Source organism: Pogonomyrmex barbatus, unplaced genomic scaffold, assembly GCF_055798465.1.
Source record: "Pogonomyrmex barbatus isolate J1 unplaced genomic scaffold, ASM5579846v1 scaffold1, whole genome shotgun sequence".
NCBI lineage: Eukaryota > Metazoa > Arthropoda > Insecta > Hymenoptera > Formicidae > Pogonomyrmex > Pogonomyrmex barbatus.
The window spans coordinates 27,059,162-27,079,669 of NW_028297098.1; the positions used below are offsets into that span (position 1 = coordinate 27,059,162).

General features: G+C 37.5%; 1 protein-coding gene and 1 long non-coding RNA gene across 34 annotated transcripts in view; one reads left to right on the forward strand and one right to left on the reverse strand.

Moving 5' to 3' along the window:
• LOC105431675 (uncharacterized) overlaps positions 1-14,536 on the forward strand; it is a 94,282-nt gene extending 79,746 nt beyond the window's left edge. For 22 of the 33 annotated variants that reach the window (XM_089075548.1, XM_089075572.1, XM_089075569.1 and 19 more), the window contains 11 exons: positions 2,252-2,434; positions 3,835-3,993; positions 5,862-6,041; positions 6,533-6,849; positions 6,999-7,227; positions 7,335-7,456; positions 7,533-7,774; positions 7,864-7,987; positions 8,151-8,488; positions 11,641-11,900; positions 12,183-14,536. In XM_089075548.1, the coding sequence (XP_088931674.1) occupies positions 2,252-2,434; positions 3,835-3,993; positions 5,862-6,041; positions 6,533-6,849; positions 6,999-7,227; positions 7,335-7,456; positions 7,533-7,774; positions 7,864-7,987; positions 8,151-8,488; positions 11,641-11,900; positions 12,183-12,196 (2,168 nt within the window). In that variant the 3' untranslated portion in view covers positions 12,197-14,536. Of the gene's footprint in view, positions 1-2,251; positions 2,435-3,834; positions 4,294-5,861; positions 6,042-6,532; positions 6,850-6,998; positions 7,228-7,334; positions 7,457-7,532; positions 7,775-7,863; positions 7,988-8,150; positions 8,489-11,640; positions 11,901-12,182 lie in introns of all 33 variants that reach the window. The other 11 variants (XM_089075449.1, XM_011646014.3, XM_025219477.2 and 8 more) reach the window with 7 other exon arrangements.
• The window catches only part of LOC148938322 (uncharacterized), a 54,603-nt gene that overhangs the window by 13,433 nt on the left and 20,662 nt on the right, over positions 1-20,508 (reverse strand). The window lies entirely within an intron of this gene.

Below are 20,508 nucleotides of genomic sequence, written 5' to 3' on the forward strand. Positions count from 1 at the left end.
TGTAATGTTAAATTCGAGCGTACATGCTTGAACATTCCGCGAGAATGGTTTTCATTCGGAAATTCTACGATAATCTTGTAGAATTTGGCAAATAATTTTCGGCATAATTCATCTCTCCGTAATCTATAATTTCAGTTTATATATAAGATGCAAATTTGCGTCAACGAATATTTATGCAATAATTTTATTTTTTGTATTATAAATAACACTAAATTTTAATTAAATCGATTTAATCCATCTTTTATATTATTTTTTTTAATCAATATGATCAATCGTTTTCAATCGTTAGTATTAAAATACTGAAGATTAATCATCAGTAAATGATATAGTACTCGCTATATTTAATTTATCATAGAGGGAGATTGGAATATGTGATATATAACGAATATCTCGTATGAAGAAGCCCAGCTGAAAGCGTTAATGATTTTTCTATATCTCGCATACGGCGGGAGAATAATACACGCGTGATATCTGTTTTGCACAATACACCGGTAGAATGCAAATTAGTATTTATCGTAAATTCAGTCGGGTGTCGAATCAACAAACGATTGTCGATGCGAACACGTACGGTGAGCGGCTCGGAAGCGGATTTTCTTCTAATGTGTGAGTATGAGTACGAATCGCGACGTAATGTGAGCTATGCGCGCGTCGTAGGACGAGGATAGAGACGAGCACCGGCTGATTAACGTCAATTGCAATTAAGTATACGGTGGTATTTCGTAAATTATCTTTCGCGATTACAGCTCGGAAGTTTGTTATTCGAGGCGGGATAAGTCTCACGGTGCGTTCCAAAGAAATAAATCGTGTCGGTGAATTCACGTCCCGTCCCCCCATTGCTTGCTCCACTTTATTTGCTCGAACGCCCGGACATATGTATCGATGATTGATGTTTGTCGTACGAGCCTACAATCGTTCTTCCTTCTGTCGTGAATTCACGAGGGATGGTGTCGTTTAATCGCCTTGTCGCGCTGCGAGAATATTTCTGCGTTGTGTCGATTTTCAGAGCTAGCCGGATAAACGAGAGACAAGGAAGCGCCTTCTCGCAGTCTTCTCGCAGCTTATACTTTACGCACGATCGCTTCCGATATCTGTGATAGCGATATATTTTTCTTGGCAAATTCGATACCGCTTTGTACAAAGTAGGGAGAGATACTCCTTCGCGCGAGATACGATAAACAAAATTTTACGATGTACGATTTGCCGTAAAATTCAATTACAAGCGCGTTTTGCTGCCTATTTCTCGCATTATTACTATAACGTGAAATGCGAAATTGAAACAATCACGTCTAATACTATGATTACGGGAATTAAGGAATAGATGAAATAATCGAATGTCTTGAAGCAAAAAGAATTAGAATTAAATTGATCGAATAATTGAATTGCATTTGTTGAGCAGCCGATATTAAATTAAGTAAAAAAAAAAATTCGCTATAAATCGTATAAAATTGCCTTCACACGAAGTTTAATTACTCACACAATTTCAATTACTCACAGCGAAGACGACACCGCGAAGCATGAAAGAACGATTGTTCAGCACTGTTAGAATCTGTAACGCGATCTTGCCCATAGCGTGAATTTTACTTTTGGTTCTTTTACTTGCAGGTTTATACTTTTTATAGCCTATTCTGTGTACACTACTTGTGGCAATGTCCCTTTAAACGACAGCCGAATCCACGTATTACGTATTTTCAGCTTGAGATTGATTACACAGCGAGCGATTCCTGAGAACGTTTTAAACCCCCGCGATATCTAAGTCGCAAATTTTGCTTTTTAAGCGACATTATTTATTTCTACTTTCTTCTTTACACTGCACACATTGCTCGGTCAGCATTCATCCCGCGAAATATCACATCTTCATCCACATTCTTTCCTCTCCGAATACATATATTTTCTCTTTTTTTTTTTTTTTTCTTTAGTGAAAATAACATAATGGAACCCACTGGAAGGAAACGAATAAAATACTCTTTTATGGAATCAGGAAGTTATTTTTAACAGGAATTACGTTTTCTCTCTATATTTCTTTCTTATGCTGTAATCTATACTTATCGGTGATGGTTCTGTAGCGAGGTGTATGGAAAGTACGTATAATAAGGAAGAGAATAACACGCGTGCGATTCGCATTGTATCTAACTCACGTCTAATATTTACATTTTCCCATCCTATCTTTCTCACCCGATACTCCTGTCCCATTTAAAAAAAATTTTTCGCGGGACACCTAATATTTGTGTTGCGTTGAATGGTTTGTTCGCAGATATGAGAATGTCCTCGTCCATGTACGAGGTGTTCAATTGGAATTCTAGCCCCGATCCCCCCTTAACTCCTGCCAAGCATAAGAGAGCCAGCCTCTCTCTGCCCCCCACAACCGACATCTTTGCCGTCGATGATAAGTCTGATAGCGACACTAGGCGTCCCATGATTCAGCGGGTTGCCAGTGGTGAGTCCTGATGTCTCGGAAGTCTGCAAGAAAGCCGGGCGAGATTTCTGTTCCATCTTTGTTCGTCTCGAGAATGAATATTGTCAATCCTTTATCTCTCTTGTTTTGTTTAGCACTCACTCTCGTGGGATGTTCCCTCTCTCTATCGTGTTCTACGCCATTACATCTTTCTTTTACTCCACTACATACTCTATCGACGCATGTCACGTTCATTTAACACCGTAAAAGCATATTCCGCGCACATTCGTTCCCTTCCCGATTGTATGGTATTGGTATCACAGGATTGGATTTTATAGTTTCTCGAGAAAAACATCTCAGTCACTAAGTGAAACCATGTGGCAACCAATATCACGCAACGGTGTGTCGTTAGTTCGTCTACCCATGTATGATCCCTGCTATCCCTTATAACACTAACTGATCGCTACTAAACACTACTATTAACATTTAGTTGCAATATGCATTTTGGAATTTTAACTAGTTCTTGTTTTAGCTGTTTCTTGTGTAGTGAACTTGTTATGATCTAATCGGACGATTATTAGTCACGATCAATCTTTCGTTATTATGTTTCATTAAAACATGATACATATATACGTATCAGTATATCTTAAACTATAAGTTTACTAGAAATTATACACGATAATTTATTTATATAGATAGAATTTAAAAAACGGTTTAGCAATAAAAAAAATAAGGTAATACTATTTTTAAGTGTTTACTAGGATAAACTAGAAAATCTAACTCAATTATATTATGTCATTATTAATGTAGCATAGACTTATAATCGTCATGACTAGTATAAAGTTCATTGCTTGCGTAGAATTTTTGTAATTTCAGAAGTTGTTTGACTGCCTCTAATTGAATGTTTCTAATGTGTTGCTTATACAAAAGACATCGTATTACTTCTTCCCCTTTACATACAAAATTTACGCAGCACGTACATTGATTACGTACGTTAATATTGAATTACATTCGTTTTAATATACATTTGCGTACATTGAGAGACGAATATTTTTTAAATAAATCTTTTCTTTTATTATTCATTCTTCTCTTTATTTAACTTACTCATAAAAAAATACATTAACTCTTCAAATGTCGAGCAAAATGTATCCCACATCCATGCAATTCCAAACAGAATTTCTCTCAGTGTACTGCTCCGTGCCATTTCCACGTGCCACAGCATGAACAACAATGCAACACAACCGTAAGGAAGTAGCGAGAAAAGAAAAGAAATGAAAATCTGGATGCGAATCCCGTGGTTGGCGCGTCAAAGAGATCCTTTACTCGACCTCGAGCGTGTCTCTCCCCGTCGAGCGAACCGCGCCGCGTAATCCGCGCGCGAATCAACGGACGTCCCTCGTTTCGCAATACGGGCGGTATACCCTAAGCGAGACTCTTTGCAGGTGATGATAGTGACGGTGGCACGCCCAGTACCCCGACCTCGGTTTACCTACGTGTGAACAGGAGACGCACCGACCTCATGCCGACGATACCGTCCCCGCGTGACGGCCCGCCGTCGACGGCACGCAGCTCCAGCGCCAAGGCCTTCACACGCTCGCCAGGTAGGACTTACTCCATGTCCAGGCTGGACCAGCTGGCGCAGCCTAGGAAGGGACGCGCGGCTGAACAGCAACTCGGCACGCTGACGGAGCAACGGCAAAGCCAGCCTCTGCAGAGCGCTTCTAGCATGAGTCGCAGCATGTCGCACTTGGCCGCGCCCGGGGGAGCCAAGAGCCTAAAACGCTCTGATAACTCGCGTAGCATGGGCACGCTGCCGGGCGCGGCGCCTATGCCCAGACCCACCCGCGCCGAAAGACTGCGCCGAAAGGCCCGCGAGCACCAGCAGGCCCAGCAACAGCAAGGTAAGTGCGTGTGGCCGTGCACTCAACTCGACTACTTCGAATCGAGTACCACAATCGAGCTTCTGTACATATGTAACAAAGATCAACATCTTTCACGAAGTAAATCGATAGTTCTTCCATCCTCCTAGCAAAGTATAAATTTTTTTTTTTTTTTTTTTTTTTTTTCTTAATCGTAGGTTACAGACGAGAAGTCGATTAAACGATAGCTCAAGTGATATAGCTCAGTAATAAATTATATATATATATTTTTTTTTGTATAATAAATTGATCCGCAATATTCTAATATTTTTAATACCCTCTTAGGTGGTGTAATATCAACTTTCTCCAAGCAATATCGTAGCTTTTCTCGGAGTAATTAATCACCTGTTCCGCTTTGTACTACTAATGTTCTCGTTGACTCTTGTCGCTGTATACAATCGAACTAGATATCGCTTAACGACAAGCTTTGTAAGCCAGATCGGTCTTCAACAGAATGGGAAGTGATCTCATAAATCAGAGTTAAATAAAAACTACAATACACATGAATGCACTCGCTGTCTAACAAGAGAATGTCACTGTGATCAGAGTTGGGTGCACACATGCATGAATAAATGTAAAAAGGAGTCTTTGTGAGTCAATCGGGACGACCAACTTCACTTCACGGCGTGAAGATAGAAGGAGAAATGTTTTCCTTCCTTCTAATTTCAAGCTGCAGAATATTAATTGTTCAACACATTGATGTACTTTTATATCCGTTATATACTTTCTCGTCGGTAACTAACCGATTTTCGAAAGTTTCTCTATACTTTTTAATATTACATTCTGGAGCAGACTCTTTTGCCACTTTTAACATTAAGAGTCGGTTGCATCAGCAGTCTATATTAATTAAGGATCAACTAAATTAATAATGCAAATGAAGAAAATTTAATTAAACATCGCCAATGTATTACTTATTATGATGCAACCGGTCTTCTGACTTCTGAATTGATTAATAAAACACTCCTAAGGAAGATCTCTCAGCGGTTTTTCGGTACCACGGGTGAAGGTATGAGCTAACATTTTGGTAAGCTGCACGTTTTTCTTATTATATCGCTACGATTTATCTTGCAAATCACTTAGTATTATATATTATATATTTGTATTTAGTGTGCAATTTATTCCTAGTCGATTCACTTTTAATTACTATTTTTCACTCTCTTATTTTGCGTGATTATAATTTAATTTCTCGTATTCATATTCGCTTACTCTCTCGTTTTCTTTTTTTTTGTTTTTGTTTTTGTTTTCAATCGTTTTCTTTTTCTCTTATCTGTACACTCACGAATTGCATTTATAAATCGGTCGGTGGTGGTGGTGCTTGCGTTTCGGTTTTCTTGCGGCGTTTTTCTTGCGATGTGCGCCTGCTACACGTTGCGTTTCATCACGACAAGTTACAAGCGCGAACACGTGTTGCGAAAAACGCATTGAAGAGTAAAAGCGAGACTTCGCTCGCATCGCCGTGCTTCTCTTCACCGAGAGATTCGCGTGATCGCGTTCAATCAGTCTCCAGCGCAAGGATCAACAGATTACTTATCTTGGGTGGGTGCGCGTAGGTATCCGCAGCGGCGAAGTGACACCCAACAGCCCGTCCCGACCGCACAGTTCCATGAGCCAGCAGAGTGCCAGCAGCGTGGGCAGCAGTAATGTCAATCTGCGTACCCGCACGGCCGCGTCGCGCCGACCGCGGCCTGCTTCTATCGCCGGTACCGGTGTCTCGATCACAGAGAAACACAGTGAGCATGCTTATCTTACTTTCCCCTTCTCCCGATCCTTCGAGCTCGCCGAGGATCGGCGAGGAAAAAAAAAGAGAGAGAGAGACAAAGATTAATTGTCATCAGGGATAAGTAAATTAGGTCGGGATAAACGTATTTTTGTGTTTAGAATTTAAATGTTCCGAAAGGACTCGAATACGCGGCATATTTAAGAGCACATTTAAAAACATACGACGAAGTGAAATTATGTATAAAGACATCTCGACTTCATTCGAAATTTTTTTCCCGCATATATCTCTTCTTCTCTTGAATAATTTGTATTTCTATGTGAATTTTATTTTTTATTATTTTTTTTAATGAGATTCCTGGTTTAAATCTCTATTCTCAATTTCTTGTATATATATATATATATCATTTTTAACGATAGAATTGCACATGTAAATACTGTATGTATCCGAGAAGATTTTGTGCACGTAGGAGAGGAAATATCCCGGTTGTTCTCGTTATTGCAGATCTGGTGGGTGATGCGAAATTAACGAAGGATTCAAAGCCACCACTGCCAAAGGTCCATAGCACTCCAAAGAAACCTTCTATACCCAAAGTCGCGGAAGTGAGGAAGCCAACGGAGAAATTAATCAAGAATGCCAAGTCATCACCGCGAATAACACCGAAGGCGACACCTCTGCAGAGCCCTGGAGCTGAGCACGCACCACTCATCCGCGAAACTAACGCGGAAATCATAAAGCAGGATGAGGGTAAAGAGGCGCAAAATGTGAAATCAGAGGACAAGAACGAGGAGAAGAAGGATCAGGGTAGCGAGAAGACACAGGTAAATTTCTATTCTACATCTTGGAATAAATAACATCGTTTTGTATTTAAAAAAATAAAATAAAATAAACATTTCTTTGATCTAAAAATAATTTTTCCTATGAGGTGAAAAAACATATACTTAAATCTTAATTTCAATTTTAATAACAGGAAGTGAACGTTACTGAATCCGTAACCAACGACACAAAGGCGGCAGAACCTGTGTCGGCAAGCAAACAAGTCAAAGATGAAACTAATTTAATGCAAGAGAATTTATCGGGTGCTATCACGGAAGAATCGAAAATCATTAAAAAGGAGGAGAACAAGCAAGAGAAAAAATCGCCGGAGACCATTGAAACCAAGCTTGAGGGTGAAGTGGATGAACAGGTTGACATGTCAGGTATGATTAATCGAAATTTTAACGAGGTCAAACGATCGTTTTTCACAAGCTTTTGACAACGATTACTAATGACGGATGTCTATTTTTATTAATGATTCGCTTTACAGCTTCCATGATTGCGAAAATCAGAATCACCACTGAAGAGGAAGCAAAAGCCGCTCTGGCAGAACGTAGGAGATTAGCTCGAGAACAAGCGGAACGAGAAGCGGAATTAGAACGCCTGCGACAGGTACTATCTACAAATCGATTTAATATTAAATTGAATTGGCTTTTATCTATTAGCTTATATGTGACAATTTCCACAGGAAGAAGAAGCGCGTTTAGAAGCTGAAAGATTACGCGCGGAGGAAGAAGAGCAACGTCGTCTAGAAGAAGAAACTATACGCTTAGCTAACGAAGCTCGACAGGCAGAGGAACAGCGATTGCAAATGGCAATTGAAGAAGCTAAACGTCGCGAAGAAGAGGATAGAAGAAAAAGAGAAGAGGAAGCTCGCCAGAAACAAGAGAAGGAAGAAGCAGAACGTAAAGCAAGAGAAGAAGCAGAAAAGTTAGTTTAAAGAATCTTTCTCTCTTCCCTATTTAAAAATTTGTAATAAATTTTGCGCGGTGAGTAATATATTCGTATTTGAATTATAGACAACGAATTGAAATGGCTGAGAAGCTTAAGAGGGAAGAAGAAGAGCGCAATGCCAGACGCAAACGAGTTGAGGCGATCATGCTTAGAACTAGAGGCAAAAATCAAACCAATACATCTAGCAAGGTAACATTAAATTCTCGATTAAATTAAAAGATTGCTCAAATTAATCATATCGAAGCAATTTATCCACGCTGAATTATATATATAAATAAATTCAATTTTAAAATAAATAATTTAAAATAAATCAAATTCAAATTTAAAATAATTCCGTATGTAATATGTGCAGGGAGAGAGTGGTGATGGCGACAAGTTAAAGGAAGACAGTCCTACCGACGAAAATAAATCAGTACCGGATAGTAGAGGCGACGACGTCATGACAGCCAGTTTAATTTCCGAAGCGACTCAGCAGTTCATCAACGACGAGCAACGAGCGCATCACACGGAAAACAGCGTACTTGCATCAGACATAGTGCACAATGGCACGACACATAGCAATGGCATTAACGAAAATAGAATTGTATTGGATAATAATCAGGGTAACGTTGAAGGAGAGTTGAATGGTCATCATACGAATCACGGGAACGGTATCAACAGTCAATCGATTACACTGGACAATGCCACTGTGTAAGTATACCAATTCTAAAACACGGAATCGTAAACGCGTTATACTGTCGACGACCGAGAGTTAAAATTATAAACAAAATTATGCGTCTCTTCTCGTTAGATCGATGGACAATAATACTATAGTAATAGCGAAGCTTGTTTCGGTAACGCGCATTTAAATTGAGCATCGAGACATGTAATTTCCGACGTAATTCAGAAGCGCCCAAGATCAATTTTAGATGCGACGCTGCTAGAATTCAATCATTATACGATCAAAAAATACATATTAAAATATATTAAAGCAAAAATATAACATAAAAAAATTAACTTTTTTGCGTAATTGTGAAAGTATCTTGTAAGCATGATAAGAAAAATAAATTTGAGCATTCTTCCGATACGTTAATCAGGAACAATAATTATGAAACAGATAGGTGAAGTGCAACATGCCGATTACTTGCATTTTTACAGGGCATAAGTAATTGCACGATACTAGCCAATATATTGTTCAATTAAAATGGACTGATTATTGATATAATCGAAAGCAAGGTCGATCGTGTAGCTACTCAATCAGAAAAAACCAAACCGTATATATATATAATATCATACATGTAAGACAGCTGACTTACTCGCAGTAAGAGGATCAACTTTTAAATATTGCATGTAGAATTTTTATTTACGTAATATGTAATAAAGAAAAACATCTTCGCGTTACAGAAAATCAAGAAATCAAATATTACTATGGCATCATTCAAAATTTAAAACTTTCTGTATAAAGATTTCTTGAGTGCCCTATACAATTTAAAAGCACAGAATTCATGCCATGCTAATAAACGTATTAAATTAAACATAATGTACGCGTGCGCGATTTTATTTGTAAATAGGTGTGATAAAAGTTCTAATTCATGATAGATAACGTTATCGCACTACGAACCGATTGATTATTTCGATTATTTTAAATTTGTACACACATGTAAGAAAGATTCTGTCAGATTTAGAAATGGCAATTATTTGAACCTTTATTTCTGATTAAATGTAAAATTGTTAAATGCTATGTAAAATTCTTAAAGGCTTTATTGTCAAAAGCTTTGTATATACATGAATTATGTTGTTTAAGATACGTCTTGTAATGTCAGTTAATTATTAAAGTGAATTAATTAAGTTTCAAAGTTATATACGTATACATATGTACACATTATTATAAACAGTTATTTAGTAAAAAAATTTATATATACACATATATATATATATATATATACTGCGCTTTCCTGAAACTGCTATAGGAAGAAATTACCTACCAACATTAATTTCACGGAACATTTATCGCTTCATGCAAATATTCTGAGTAACCCACGCGTATTGTACATTGCAAAAGTAGCCAGAATAATGGTTGACGAGCATAATAAGCACGCCACTGCGATTTACCGTTTACCATATGATTAGTTGCACGATTACCAACTTATTAATCAATACTAAATCATCTGATCTAACAATATTGCGATGATAACGAGAGTGTACGAGAGTGTATATTGTATCACCTATTGTAATAGTTACATATATTTTATAATTGATATTCAGCCATGTACTGACAGTAAATTTACATACTATTTTTAGCTAGGGTTATCAAAGATATCGGGAATTGCATATGTATTTCGATCGTCATTAGGTATTATGTGAACGAGTTGCATAAACGTCATAATACCGTACAAAAAACCGTTAAGAAAAATATTAATAATATTGCAAAATATACCTAGTGTTAAATCACACGACAAATAAATCTCAGTGTATATAATGTAAAGAGAGACAAAAGCAGCATAAATTTAATGAGTCATCGAAACGTTTCGTTTTGTGATTTCACAATACACCAGCTCAGCAAGGATGAGTAATGTTAACATGACTTTTATAAAAGCGATAGCAATACATTCCAATTACGTTAAAAAATGCATAATACAATGCGTAATGTTCCCGCAATGTAACATAACATCATCTTTGTTGAGTATCTCTCTTTCATCTTTCCTCCAATTAGGTACTAAAAAGTGTGTGTTCTTCCATTTATTGAGTCGTCGTGTATACCGTAAGTGCGATTGATTTTCGCAACAAACTCTGCAAATCACCAGTGCATGTTAAATAACATTGATATGGTGTGGCTTGTTCTTTTCCTTGCACAATGATTGTCTGCGTTCCTCATGCTTGTGTATTGTATACCATCAAGCGCGGTATATGTCAACTTACTGCCTACTTTTGCTATGTACTATTTACTTCCACATGTTTCTCGATATAGTATTTTTCCGTGAGAAAACATCTTTTCATGCACACCACATCCACGAATCCTACACAGAGGTACTCGTATAGGCAAGAAAAAGGAAAGAGGAAGACCAAACGCGGCATGAATTTTCTTCTTTACATATCTTAATCCGACGAAGTGGTCGAATGTGATTCAATTTTTTATGTAATTAGATCTGTATTTGCTGTTTTGCTGTAATATGTTCTAGCAAGCTATGGTTATTTATAGTTATACAGTTGACGTATTATATCGATTTAATCAACTGGTTCCCGTAGTTATTTAAACAGAAACCTGTTGCGATCCATCTCGACAGAATAACTTACTGTATAGTGTAATATACTAGTTGTATTCCAACAATTTGTTATTCGACCAAGTGCAGACGAAAGATTTATATTGGATACCACAAAGGACCGCAAAAGGTTGTGGATTACCTCGGTTAGTACGCATACTAGTTACGCATAAAAATAATTTCTATCCGACTTAATCGCTTATAATAGATGTATTATAGTTATTTTAAAATAGTTGCCTTTCGAGGCATTCAAAATCTACAATTTGTGCAGCAGTTATATTGATGACGGATGATTGACGCATAAGTGCTTTATATTTATCCGAAATGTTATTTATTTATCTTTACCTAGCTTTATATCGTTCAGTTAACGGCGTTTTTAGATGTATCTAGAATCGCGAACTATGTTCCGATGAAATTCGACTCCGTTTCGTTTTAGTGATTCGACTGTCTGGAGATCTTAACGAATCGGCTCGCAGTCGGCTTAGCTAACTTAGGCGATTCCGTGTTAGTGGTCGTGAATAGTCGCTTAAGTCGTAGTCCCTAATCTGTCTGTCTGGCTGTCAACTTAGTCTTTGTATGTTTTTTATTTGGCTCGTTTTGTAGCAAGCAAAACAACGTGACCAACAACCTGTTAGACTTGTCGGACTTCGACACTCTGAGTAATAACAGTAGTGGCTACGATACCGGCCCTATTCTCGAACTGACACCCAATCTGGCGAACGAAGATACCCTCAACTCCAATCTGAACCCGGCGGCGATACCGTTTACCCCAATGGGGTTCGTGCCCACTCCTGCTAATGCCAATGTCAATCCGTTCCAGGACAATTTCATCAATAAGCCACAAGACAACAATCAAGTACCAGGTATATAAGCCAAGATCTGTTACAGCATCTGTCCTTATTATTGGATCTTTTTAACAAAAAAAAAAAAAAGACTGTGTTATAAAAATCGCAAATTATCATAATTAAATAGACTTTTATATATATTTTAATCGAAGCTCTGAATAGTAGATTAACTTTAATCTTAATTACCATACTTCTTATCTTTTTTTAGTTTTAAGAATTAAAGAAAGATTGAATTAAATTGAAAGTTAATCTACATTAGTAGAAATGGACATAAATGGCCGTTTCCTTTTCTGTTCGCAGATTTATTGTCATAAGATATCTCTTAAATGTTCCCGGACGAACACAGGAAGAGCAATTAGGTAACGGATAGTCAAGTTGCTCATGACGAGCAGTAGCTATATTCGGAACGAGACGTTGTTGTTTATGATAATGTAAATAACCGCCGTCGCGCAATGTATCGTATGTAAAGGGGATATCTAAGTAAAGTGAGGGAGGAGCAAAATCATCCTCAGGCTCCCCACGATCATGCCGAGTTCTAAGCGTCGTCACCGGGAAAAAGGCAGTGTAAAATAATATATAATGTTAATTAATATTATGCAACAGCAAGTGTGGACACTCAATCTGTGTGTCGTAGTACGCTATTAGACAAATATAACTTTCTAAAGGAAGGGGTTGAGGCCTGTTTGTAACACAACAATTTCGGATACACGGACGTATTTTACGATAACAAATCGACATAATAAAGTTATTTTCTCTCTCACATATACATGCAGACATACATACATACATACATACACATACGATTTCGCCCTTATCACACACATATACAATATATATGTGTAGATTACAAGCTAGGTTTTTGAGGCGTTAATCAGTAGAGATGAGAAAAGCGAGAATTGCGCGGAGAATAACCGACGAATGAATAGCACAAGATATAAAAGAAGAAGAAGGATAAAATAGGAGTCGGATCAAATGCTAAGAATGTATCTGTCGAAACGACGGATTAGAGAATGTCCCTAACATATATAAGAGATAGCGTAGCGAGTACTATCTTATAATAATTTCACAAGCGGATCTAAGCGCGTTATCGCGTATAAGGTAAGAGACATTCTGCGGATATGACATGGGGAAAAGTAGCACAGATAGAGAAAAAGAAAACACTTTTCTTCCATACCAGATTTCGGGGCGTGCGCTCACTAGTCAAGCAATCTTACTGTTTTTTTTTTCTTTTCTTCTTTTTATCGTATTTCATTTAGAGGGCCTATTTAACATTGGTATATACTCTAAGTATCCGCTAGACTTCACTATTGTTACGTTTTTTTTTTGTTTTTTTTTTTTTTTTGTGAATCGTGAATAAATTTTCTAGCTGTGATGATGACGATGACGATAATGCTGATTGCTTTGTGAGATAGCCGCTGCATAAGTTAACGGAGTGACGATCTAGTAACGTTAATTGTAAGAATTGTTACACCGGAAGTGTTACAGATGGGATTAAATTGCACTTTATTCGACAAAGGTGAATACGATCGATACTGCAACGTTATGTGTAACGTGGGAGCGTATATCGCTACAACGTCTAAAAGGTGCGAGTTTTACTTGTCATTACTTGTGACATAAAAATATTATGTGGAATATAGCATTATATTTTGCGCTCGCCCTATTTCACGATATCACATAGAATTCGGCGATAGATTATTTATAATGAAAATAAAAAAAATAAACACTTTTGTTAGCCTGATTTTATTCGGAATATATGATCGAGAAAAACGTTTATCGGCACTAGAGAAAAAAATAGAATTAGTGTACAGATCATTTGTTATTGAATTTTTCTCGTACATTTGCGCGCGTGATTTATCTCCCTTTTTCCCCTCGCTCTTGATTTTACTTACATTTTATTATAATCGGCGTAAAGGAATCATCGAGCTGCAAAATTGGTGGTAAAAATTGAAATTTTCTTGTTATCGTTTTTTGTTTAAATCTAAGATTTTTCTTGTTTGCATTTGCGACTTATTTTTCGAGAGTCGGAAGAGATTCTCTCGAATCCGCGAATGATCGATATATTTTCTTATAGACAATTAATATTTTTATCGAGAATTGTTAGAACGAGCGTGTTTGTACAGAATTGCCGTCGCGAGTCACTTGTTCATATACTGAAAATATCTCGGTCATTAAAATGAGAATAGGAAACAGGAAAAGCATCTATACAGCTTTAGACTATGCAAAGTGACAGATTTATTGACACATTTTACCGCCCGTTCTCACACGAGAAATTGTCTCTGCGTTTGTCTTGTAAAATTTTAACATTGTAACGAACCTAACGCCTAATTCGTTACTACTTATTGTATCAAACTTATTTATATTAGTTCTCTTCTCTTTTTCAACAATATTTATTAACCGTTTGGACACCGTATATTATCCCTGCGTCACGTGTACACTTATACTATTTTTATTAGATTTGGTTGAGACTCTATATTAAAACTATTCTATAAGAATACCTATAATAATAATGATAATTAAATAGAGTACGAGAGAATGTTTCTAAATATACAATAACGAAACAAAATGCTAAATATCATCAGTCATGTCTAAAGAAACAAATACTTCATATTGTAAAAAATGCTTGTATGTAATAAATACTTAATATTGAAAAAAAATCCAGGATGTGTGTGTGTGTGTTAATTTACTATGCACCTTTCTCTTTTGCTCCGCACAACACTTGTACATGGTTATTCTATTTGATACTAACATCATTTCGCCCTGGGTAACATCGGTGACTCTACCTGTTACTATCAACTGCAGTTGTTGCAGTCGTTTATAACGGTAGCGAACACTCCTATATTTCTCGTCACCCTGTACACCCTTGCCCTACCAAAACTAACAACAGATCCTCTCCTTGTAATGTGAATTTGCAAACCTCACGCAGTGAAATACGGCGCAGCCACGGAGATGCATCGTGGATGCAACTCGTCCCTCGAGTCTCACACTCGCAAAAACTAATACCTTCATGCCTCCAGTGAATACGATGCTCCTCCTTCCTTTCTAACACAGAAAATAGTTATTTGTACTAGGCGCTCTTTGCGTGTCTCTTCCCTTCGGAGTCTTCCTTCTCAATTATTCATTGTTATCTCAAGAATCGTGTTCAACGGCACAGCGGAGACGATCTCTTTGTGTTTCTTATCATAATATTTCAAAACTCTTCTTCTTTGTAAAATCATTTTTATTATAATTATTAATAAAAGAACAACTATATGGTATCTTTTAAAATAATTTAAAAGACAAAAAAGTTTAAAACTTTCACTTATATGTAACGTAAAATTTTCATCTAATTATTCATATTTTTTTATATTTAAAATCTTAAAGTTATAATTGTTACAATACGCGTGTAAATATTTTACATTTAAAACAGTATTAGTTTTGTTGAAAATATTGGTTTACACTGATGTGAAAATAAATTAAATTTAGATTTTATTTTATTGAATTAAATGTTTAAGTATTATAATTTAGAAAAAGAGAACGAAACATTTAAAAAATAATATGTTATACAAATACATAACTTTCAAATTCAAAAAGTTCAAACGTATCTTTGTATGACAAATAACAGTCAGGCCGTTTAACAAATTTACACGATGCAATTATCTGCTTGTCTGCGCAACCGTCATCATAATTAATGTTAATATCACTAGGTGTATAATGACAGCTGAAAAAGCGGACAAAATCGTTTGTTTACTTCGTTTCTTCACGAAAGAAGCAAGGGGAAAGGTTGCCCCGGGGTTTATAATCCGGCGCTTCATCGGTATAAATTAATTAATCAAACGACGTAATACGCAGGCTCCTTTTGCTACGTTATTACGGACCGAGAAGGTGAAAAGGATCGCCCTGGGATGAAATGAGGATTTCGGATATGCGAACGGCATCTGCGAGTCCAGCGTTCCGGAAAATTAAATCGCGGTGCAAATGAAACTTTACACGTGGTATTACATCATTTATCACTTCTAAAAACGATATTTATAATTCATTGTGTATGTATAATGATCATATATATAATTATTGATTATAATTAATACATGTATAATGTAAAACTAAACGGTTAAATGTACAGATATATTTATACTTTTTAAAATATTATTACTTTTAAAAAAGCATATAATTAATTTATGCTTTTTAAAATATTATTTATTTACATGTATTATTTTATCTAATTTATGAATTTTGACTAATTTATTGCAAATAATAATAAACATTTTATTCGTATAAAAGAAAACATTCTACGAGATATGATTTTCAAGAAAATAACTCACATTAGAGATGAAATTTATCTCGCATTCAATAAACGAACGCAGAGGATAGATTAAATATATTAACTGATTATAATCCCGTTAATTTGAAAGAATAACAGTATAAAACATCAGTTTCTAACCTGGTGCAAATAATATTGCTCACGCAATTAAGGCGGACACGGAGCATCCAGTAATTCTTCGTTTAGCAAATCCGCGGTATTAATTCCGTAAATGAATTTCGCGTAGCCACCGCGCGACGGGAAACACGCATTCGCTTAATGGCGGGGGTGGCCCACGAATATTATAATTTATGAACGAAAGAAGTATCTCCCTCCTTCCATGACGTTTAGTTTTCCTATGAGATTACTTGTCTTTCCCGTATTATTCACACTTTCTTTCGTCTAAACGTTCAATGATTTTTTAATCAATTACGGAAAATTATAACAATATGATATCTACAATTTAGAATTATTTATTCGCATTAAAAATTACTTCTTTTTTGTATGAATATTCTTAATATATTTTATTTGCACACATGTCAACTCTGAGCAATCATTCTTTCCCGATTCCTATTTCTTAATTTCTATAAAAAACAATTGTATTTCAAATTATTAATTATTTAATTTCTCTCTAATATATTCTTCCTTAATATATATGCTTCAACCATTTGCGCGTTTGAAGAGAGACGTGTGACGAGAGGGTGGTTGCGAGCTTTCACAGTCAAGCGCATAATCCACTAGGCTTGGACCGGCAGGTTGGTGTTGCAGTCGGGGAAACGGGCGAGAGGGACGAATGCGGGGCCCCGTAATTTGCGGGTTGTAATACCGCGCACGTCGTTTGTAACCTGTTCGAGACACGTAAGTACAGTCAAGAGAACAGCGGAGAGAGAAGTAACTACGTAACCGCATCGTCTCATTGAGGGGGATGTTTTCCCGGTTCTGAAACGGATGTAACTACTACGGCCCGTCTATGCGGCACCCTCAGAAAACGCATAGGGGTACTCGATCACCGCTCGCTTCATTCTATTTGCGGGGCTGCGGCCTTCACGGTTTCGTTTAAATAATATATTACAAGCGGCTGCTTAACCTTACGCCACCCGGTCCCGGCAAACTGCTCGCAGTTACGATCCGTCTGCGATTAATTGCCTCTTAGGTAATTTCTTAGCTTTCGTCTTGAAAGTAATGAAGAGATGTGAATAGAAAAGATATCCTACGCTCTTATGAAATTAGCCATCCGAATATATTCAATTAATTAAATATTGAGTAATAAATAATTAATCCAATTTTTTAAAGATAGTAATTAGTCATGAGAATAACTGTTTCTTTATAATTACGAAAATTGAATGACATCATGGAAAAATTATATAGACCAAATAATACTCGAGATAAGAGGATATTTTTAATAAATAAGAAAATAACATAAAGTTGTCCAATTGTAGCAGATGTAGATTGTATCGAGGCAATTAATTTAGAATCTGACACGCTAATCCTGTTCCGCGGATTTTGGAAAGCTGCAGAGATATATTCTCATTATCTGCCTGGTTTCGAGAAAATAAAGGCCAGGTAAGGAAATGGCGAGAAGGCCTGAGGGGTTTGGGACGGGTCTCGAAAGATTCAAATGAAATTCCGCGCTTCCGGTTTACGGGCATGCTCGATTTAGCGGATGGCTCGACGGAGAGGGCGAAAAGGATGCAGCCCGGCTCGAGCGGGATGCATCCATTTTGCATGGGTCATAAGGCCTTCTTGCACGCGCAATGCAGACGGGAGAGAGGAAAAGAGACAGAGAGAATGAAAGAGAGAGAGAGAGAGAGAGAGAGAGAGAGAGAGAGAGAGAGAGAGAGAAGAGGGACCTAGGACTCCTACGCTGAGGTTACTGCACTTTGGGGACGAGTTATCCTCCCCATCAGCCACCAGAAATTCTCGCCCGAGCGTTCTCCGGCGAATTCCCGAGGGAGAAGCGTGGGCTCCTTTCGGAAGGAGCGCTTTCGCAGCTGTGAGATAACGCTTCATGGCGATTTAAATTTCTCGATGCGAACGTGCGTTCATAAACGTGTATTTATAAATAAATTATTAGAAGGATTGCCACATACCCAGACAGAAACGTTAATTAATAATTAACTCTTTTCGGTTATCCCTTGCGAAATTTTCTGCTAAAAGAAAATATAATAAGTCACGTTTTATAATTTCCACATATAAAATTTTTGTTTCTTTAGAGTTAATTAGTTTTGAAATGGATATTCTCGTAGGCTGCTATTTGGTGCACTCGCAACGTTCTTAAACGCCTGTACATCATTTAGAAAATAAAAAGAAATTAACTCCTGCAGTAAGAGAAAAATAAACTTGCGAAAAACGCGAGCGAAGGAACCACGGTCGCACCCTCAAGAAGGGTGCTCGAAAGCGAAATAGCGGTCGGAAAAAGGTGAGGTGAGAGAAAAGGAACATTCGAACAAAAGCGAAGGTACCAAAGGGAAAGGAAGAATTGGATTCGCGGACGAAGACGCAAAAAGAAAAGCGCCGCTTTATGAAAGCATCTTTCTGTCCCGCCACGCGGACAACATTTGTCCCGCTATCCTAGAAAAATGTACCTGTCTCTTGCAGGATGGCAGACAGCAATTGGAGAATGATTGACCACAGGGAATTACTGGCAGTGATATCGAAATGAAACGTTTCGATCCGTTCGTCCGACCGGCTACTTCATGCTTTTTAATCGCGTCGTGTCTGAGATGTCTATTTCTACTGTTTCTCTTTTTTCTTTTGGCGTAATAAAACCTCAATGTGTCTTGACTCCACAATTGCGCAGACGGGAAATTATTTTATTTCTGAAAATGTTATTATACAGCAGAGTTAGGTCATTGATTATTAAATTGATTATCAATACCAGTCCGTTAATAATTCATCGAATTTCTCAATTAAATCATGGTTATAAATATGACATAATAAATATTAAATTAATCCTAAAAATCCATTTATCAAACTGTATCAAACTGTATTTTAAGACTTGTATTAACAAAATATCATTAGCTGATGTAATTATAAGGATCTAATATAAATTTAATAAATTTAAAAATTGAAAAAATAGCTATTAATTTTCAAGTAATCAAAAACAATAAAAGAAGGAAGAATAGTTAAACACTCGTTATACATTCATATTTTTCCAGTTCATGATTGTTTTTCTAGCTGACAGAGACATTTTCTTAAACTCGGCGTATAAATTCATTTATATTCATTAATCTATTTTTATTAGGAAAAAATAGACGCGTTAACATCGGAAAAGTTCTCGGATTTTTGGCAAGAAATCCGTCATGCATTATTCAAATCTTTCGAATCGGAATCGTTTTCAACCCATCACGATTCTTTCAGCTGAGAGAATAATTTTCTTTTACTATTCCTATATATGTAAATTGTTCGGCCGCGTGTATCCGTCATTAAAAGCAGAGACAAAGGGCTCGCGAGCAATTCCGTAGGTTAAAGGAAATCCTCACAGGATTGCCGTGTATCGCTTCGAGGTACATCGTCTAGGAGAAGGGGGCGCAATACAAACCACGAATAGAGGAAAAGGCGAGAATCGGGGTTGAACGGCCGTTTGCAAAATTATCGGGTGGAACGAGGGAAATCGAACGGAATCCGCGTGTGACCGCCAGCCGCAAATGCCGGATGCGATTCGCTCCTTGTCGCGCTCCCGCCGGCCGATATACGCGCGTCCTGTTCGGCCAGGACCTCCATCTGCCCGGCCCTGCTCATCGGAAATCATTGCCACGCCGCCAATTGTCAGCCGCCAGCACGTCGGATTGGCTTAGATCCCAATACAACCGATTCGCGATTCCGTCCGGCACGATCGCGTTATCCGGATTATTCGCGGTCGCGCCCCTTGAAATACCAGTTCGTAGAACGTGGAGAAGTTTCGGATTTCCGAGGCTCCGACTTCTCGAGTTAGCTCGGGTCGGGCCCGGATTCGAGCCCTCGGATTTTCCAAGTTGGAACTCGGAAAATAACTCGATAACCATAGGGGCGCAAAAATAAATGCATGGAGTTTGGTATCCTCGAGATCGCAATAGAATATTAACATCTCGAATTAGCGTATACAACTGAAAATTCGATACGTGGTAATTGACGTGTCTCGCTTTTTTTACTAAAACTTTGAAAATGAACTTAGGATTCGCGAGGAGGATCGTCGACCCGAGATTCCAACGATTGCAACGACGGGAATCTTTTATCGCGCGTAACTTATATATAGAGTTCGAAGGGGCTGCGCTGCAAATTATCGACGGGAGCGCAACCGCGATAAATCCAGATTTAGAAAATTCAGATTTACAGAGTCGCGGGCGAGGATGTAAAGGGCCGCAGGAGTGC